Here is a 5735-nt window from a genome sequence, read left to right as displayed (position 1 = left end):
AGAGTTCTCTCCCCTCCCCACCCTTATCTCTTTTACTTCACCCACCCTTTTCCTCCAGGGAGCCTAGGAGCTCAATTAATGGGACTGACTCTCAGCTCCTCTGAGGAAAGAGGGTTTGAAATGAGTATTTCTTTCCTTAATCCACCCTTCCCCCACCCCCATCCCCCATCTCCTGTTACTTCTGGTGGGCCGAGAGAGCTTTGTGACACAGGCCACATTACCAAGTGAAAGAAGGTTAGCCCCCCCCAACCCCCTCCACCACCCACCCCTCTTCACCTTTCTTTCTCCTTCTCCCCTTTTCTTAACAGCATTCCTTCACCTTTAGTTCCCAATTCCTCCTGCTTTTGTCTCTCCCAGCTTACCTCTTTTCCTCCCCTACTCCCATTCTCTTCAATCACTTATTTTCCTATTTCTCCCTCATTCCTCTTTCCTCGTTGTCACCAGCCATCCCCCGCCTCCCCCCAATAGATGGTCATTCCAAAAGAAAATCAGCAGTTGGTTGTTTTCCCTTTCTCCCCCCCCAACCCCATATCTCTTCTCCAAAATACAGCTGGTTAAGAGAAGGTCACTAGGGTTCATAGGGCCAGATGTTGAAGGGAGAACTATGCCTAGCCGTTGCCCACCCCCAACAACAAAAAAGAAACAGAGGAAAAGAGAGTCATAGATTTTTTTAAAAACAAAAAACCCTTTGTGGCCCAAGGTAATTTTCCAAAAGTCTGTCCTCTGCCCTACTCATAAGTAAGTGGGGGGGGGGAGCCTTCCCCAAGTTTCTTCTGCTGGAAAAATGGGTGAAGGCACTTTCAACTACAAACTTACCACCACCACCAAAGAACCCGACTTGCAATTTCTTCTTTGAAAAAAGAAAAAAAAACTGGTGCTCCTAATGTGCTCTTTGGAGCAGGAGCAAGGTGACTCAGTGGACTCAGTCCAAGTTCGAGGACCCAGAATTTTGGAGTTGTTGAGTAGACCTTACCCTCTGTCATACTGAAAATCCCAACCGGAGCCAAGAAGGAGGCAACTCCTTTTCACTGGCCTAGTAGGTTCTTCCTTGCCTCTGAGACCCTATTGTCTTCTCTCCATTCTCGAGCTGGTAAAATTCTGGGGGATCAGTGGCTCCCATGTAGGTGAGGGGTGGGTGGTAACAGAACAGGTCTGGCTTATCTCTCCACTTTCCCTTTTCTGTGTAAATAGTGCCTCTGACCCCAAACCTAATCCCTGGGCTCCTCCCTCCTCTGATCCATCAAGAGATCTCTGACAACCAGCTAAATACCCCCAAGTGCCCTTCTCTGACTACTCCGCTAAGGGAGCAGGCAGAGGGGTCTTTTCTGTTTGCTTTAATGAGCTCTCCGTTCACCCTCCAACCTTCACTATTTCAAGCATTTGGAAACAATCAACCACTTATTCCCAATTTGCCCAGCAAAGGTCTCTCCTGTTTTTTCCCTCAAGAGCTGCTTGGCTTTGTATCTCACCACCACCACCCCCCAACCCCAACTCCAGGCTCGACCTGACCCACCCTCAAGGATCTCCATCACTTTCAACAGGCCCAGGACAGCTTTTGCATCTAAACTCCCCCCCCCCCACCTCCCACCCAGCTCCAAGTACAGAAACCTGTGCATAGGAAGCTCGAAAGGCAACTCGTTTGGTCTAGATTTTATTGATTTCTTCATCCATCCATTGCTTTCCCTGAGACAGCCTCTCACCCCCTCCTCAAAGTCTGCAGATTGGGAAGGGGGGGCTTCCCCCTCCCCTTCAGAAGCAGAGCCTAGCCCCCGAACAGTTTGTTTTTCCAATCCTTTCCAATTCCCTTTGACACCCTCCCTCCCCATACACACTCCAGGATTGGGGGCGGGGGAGGTGGAGGGAGATCTAGCTTCCCAAGCAACCTCCCCCTCTCCCCTATTTGAGAAATCCCCCAAAGGAAGAGGAAAACAGTGATGATAGGGAAAAACAAAAAACAGATGTAGGAGGGGGCAGGGAATGGTTGCTAGAAAGAGAGGGGTCTCTCTGGTTGGGGTCACCAGTGTTGCTGAGCTGAGGGTTAGGGAAGGAGATGAAGAGGTGTAGGCCTCCCAGTTCCCCAAACTGGCTGTTACAGAGTTTTGCTACTTTTGTCCAATGGGGGTTGAAGGAAGAGAAAAAACCTGGGAAGGAGAGGGAGGGGAAAGGATGCAGGCAGTTAAAGTGCCAGGAGTCCCCGAATTGGAGGCGGGGTAGTGGGGGGATCGATCCCCCTTCCGTCACCTCTAGCTACAGATTGCCTCTCCAGCCCCCGCCCCATTCTGTTCTCTCACTGGAACAGAAGTGTTTTCTTCATCTCCGGGGTCTTTCCTTTAAATAACTCTGAGCTGTTTTCCCGAGGCGGTCCCCCGCACCCCACCCCCTTACAAGCCAGAAAGAAGAGCCCAGAGCTGGAACTACGCTCTCCGTGCCTGTTCCGGCTTCTTTTCCTCTCCCCCAAAGATGAGGTGTCGCTGGGGTGCGGTAGGAGAGATAGCTGGGTACTTCACCTTGACTCCATCAGGCTCCCTGGCACACTTGGAGATCCCCAGCGAAGAGCAGGAGTTTGGAGAAGCTGTCTGGCTCTCTGGGCTCTTTGCCCACCCTCTCCAGACGAGCAGACCCCTGCAACTTCCCCGCTTTCAGGAAAAAAATGTGGGGAAACTCTCCCCATTCAGAGCCTTTCCAGTGTGCGCCCCCAGAACTTGAGGCTGGGAGGCTCGGGGATGGCGGGTCCTCCTAGCTGCCATCTCCACAGCGGGTGGGCCGGGGGCGGTCGGGAGGAGCCACAAAGCCTTAGCGAGGATGCGGGCCTCAGGTCCCCGTCTTCTCCCACCACCAGAGCTGGAGGACAGGGAAAGCTGCCTAGGAGGCTGAAGGAGCTTTTGGTCGGGAGCGACGCCGGGAGACGGCGAGCCTGGGCGCTGCGCTGGGGAGTTACGGGCCGCCGGCGTTTTTTTACTGGTCCCCCAGCCTGGGTTTTCGTTGGGGACGAGGCTGGACGGTCAGACACTCTTCGCAAACTCGGCCCGTCCAGCACGAAGCCTTTAGCATAACACCAGAGTTTCGATTGGCGAATTAAGCGATCGAAATGCTCCCTCCGGGGATCTTCCGAGGGGGCCGGAGCTCCACTGGCCGCAGCAGTCTCGGGGCTAGGGTCTGATGTCTCAGAGGGCACAGAGGGTGAAATGTCCTCGGGGGAGGCAGCTTTGACCTCGTTCCTCTGGTTAAGGGGCAATTGCTGGGACTCCACTCCCGGGGCTCCCAGCTTCCGCTGGCCAATCTGGGGGTCAGAAGGCAACAGGGGAGGAGGCAGCAATTGAGGACTGGACTCCCGGGGCAGAATGGCGGTGGTGAAGGACGAGGTACTGAGCTGCGGGACCAAACTAGGGGTGAATTGCGCAGGAGACGACGGGGAATCCCGAAGCGGAGGAAGAGCTGGGCAGGCTAGTGCGGTCCTGCGAAAGCAAATATTTGGCTGTGCACGATCTTCCTCCTCCTCGCTGCTGCAACTCGGCACCCGGGTGCCCAAGTCCTCGCCGTCTGAAAAGTCGCCGGCTCTGGTCGAATCCGAATCGCTAGAATAGCCAGCCGACGTACCGGGCTTAGCCGGCAGCCAAGTTAGGCTTTCCCGGGCCCGGCTGCCCCCGCAAAGAGGGCCCACGAGCACTGACGCCCGAGGCCCTAGCTCCCCCAAACCACTGTCCCCGGCCACTCCCTCCAGCCCGCGGACGAGGCCCAGTTGGGGGGCCCGCAGCTTGGCGAGGGCGCAGAAGGCAAGGGCGCGCAGGCAAAGAGGAGAGAATTCTTGGGGGCCCCGGCGTGGTTTCCGGGGTGCAGGGGAACACGGAGATGCCCGGGGGACGGCCTGGACGGCTGGCCGAGACGCGGGGCGTAGGGTCTCCATGGAGAGGCCTGGAGGGTCACCCACACGGAAGGTCCTCTTCTCACTGGTCTGGTACCCACGCTTCCCCAAGGCCCCGCAGAAAAAGAGAACATTGCCCCTCCCTCGACGGGAGGTCTCTTCTTTGGGGCGTCCCCCGCCGGCTTCCCAGCAATCCCCTAGACTTGTCTTCTTGCCCTTTCTTTCGTCTGCTCACATGTTCAGCCAGGCCACCGAACTCCTGGGTCCTCCGCGAGTCTTGGCGTAGACAGTCACCCGGTCAGAGGATCGGGGCATGATGCAACGCCCCGGAAGGGGGAAGAAGGAAACCTTCCTCTAGCCGCCTTCACCCCAGCCAAGACTGGAGCCCCCCTAGAGAAGCCAGGAGCGCAGAGGCTGGGGAAACAAAGCGGCTGGAGAGTAAGGCGGGGAAGTTCCCAGGCTCCCCCGCACTCCCAGTCCTCGGCTCCCGCTGGCGGTACCTTCTGCTGGGCTCCTTTCTTCCCGGCCAGCTCCTGAGGACCGCGTTATAGAGAACTGCCCCCTGGCTCCCCCAATACCAGAGCTGGGGCTCCGAGCCGGGAGCTGATTGGGTGGTCTGGAGGCGTGACGTCAGCTCAGTCCCTCTACCCCCGCCCCTTTCACCACCCACCCCTTCCCCTTTTCACTGATAGACCTACACACACGTGGAAACCTAACAGCGGAGGGGGGAAAGGGGGGTAAATGTGTGAATGTGAATCTCTTCGTATGTGTTTCGTGTAAATATGTGTCCCACACACACTGGGTGTGGGTGACTGGGTGTGAAAGTGTGGGAATGTGCCCAGCAGTGTGTTTGTGTGTGAACCCTAGAAGTAAGGAATGTGTGTGTCCGAATCTGGATACTTTTAAACATATGAATAAGATCGGGTCTATAGTTTGATGGGGTAGACCGACAAACAATTCCCTTTCCTCTCTGCTTTTTTTGCCTTCATTGCTTTATCTACATTTTGTATACAAAAACCCGTAGCTAAGTGGTTCCATTTCAAATCCTGGGCCACTCCACCACCTCCACTTAGAGCTAGAAGGGACCTTAAAAATCTTCTAGTTCAACCATCTCTTTTTGTCAAAAAAGAAACTGAGGCTTGGAGAGAGAATCTTCTTAAGGTTCCCAGGTTTCCTCCTTCCATGGTCCTGAAATACTCCTTGGGACAGAAGGAATTCTGGTAGGATTTATCCTCAATGTCCTCACTATACAAGGGGTTAGGGGGTGGAGTCTCTGTGGAAAAGAGAGAGGGAGTCTTTAGCCTGTCCATTTACCCACTTCCACCTTCTCCAGAAACATAGTGGGAGTCTTTGGGGATGGGCATCTCTATTCAAACATGAAGGATGGGGGATGGGGAATTGGTATTCTTACATCCCTGAACACTGTGGAAAGGAGGGGATCTTGGCAGAAGCTTTCCTCTCTCTACAACTCGAAAAATGGATCGTGAGGTGTGGAGGAAGAAACCATTGGAGGTGGTCTTAACTCCCCTCCTCAAGGAGAGGCAAGCGAAAGGAAACAGACTTCTAGTAAACTCAGTAAAATAGAATTGTACTGAAATCTTTCTGGGCCACTTCCCATAGAACCGAAATCCAGTTGTTAGAATGAAGCTTGTCCTGGGGTAATCAAAGGGACGTGAGTATCAGGACAGGAATGAAAATGAGAGGAGAGACATAAAAGTTTATCTTCTACTAAAGAAATAAATGGGGGGGGGGGAAGGTCAGTATGCAGGAAGAGGAAGTGCCTGGATTGCCACCTTGAATTGAGAAAACAATCAGAGCATTGTTTTCCTCAGGTGTTCCCCAACAACATCTGGATGGGAGTGAAGGAGAATCA

At 54.2% G+C, this 5735-nt stretch overlaps 1 protein-coding gene across 1 annotated transcript; it reads right to left on the bottom strand.

The window, feature by feature from the left end:
- Positions 1 to 1647: 1647 nt before the first annotated feature.
- Positions 1648 to 4394, bottom strand: EPOP (elongin BC and polycomb repressive complex 2 associated protein). Its single transcript, XM_027873111.1, has one exon. The coding sequence runs from the start codon at positions 3902 to 3904 to the stop codon at positions 2672 to 2674; it is 1233 nt and encodes a 410-aa protein (XP_027728912.1). The 5' UTR covers positions 3905 to 4394; the 3' UTR covers positions 1648 to 2671.
- Between the last annotated feature and the right edge of the window lie 1341 nt (positions 4395 to 5735).

Source organism: Vombatus ursinus, unplaced genomic scaffold, assembly GCF_900497805.2.
Source record: "Vombatus ursinus unplaced genomic scaffold, bare-nosed wombat genome assembly UNPS02014801.1, whole genome shotgun sequence".
NCBI classification, from domain to species: Eukaryota; Metazoa; Chordata; class Mammalia; order Diprotodontia; family Vombatidae; genus Vombatus; species Vombatus ursinus.
Note: the sequence above shows the minus strand (reverse complement) of the source record. Positions and strands in the feature narration are given on the sequence as shown.

Coding starts and splice junctions, on each gene's coding strand:
- EPOP (XM_027873111.1), bottom strand. CDS start 3,904: ATGGAGACCCTACGCCCCGCGTCTCGGCCAGCCGTCCAGGCCGTCCCC.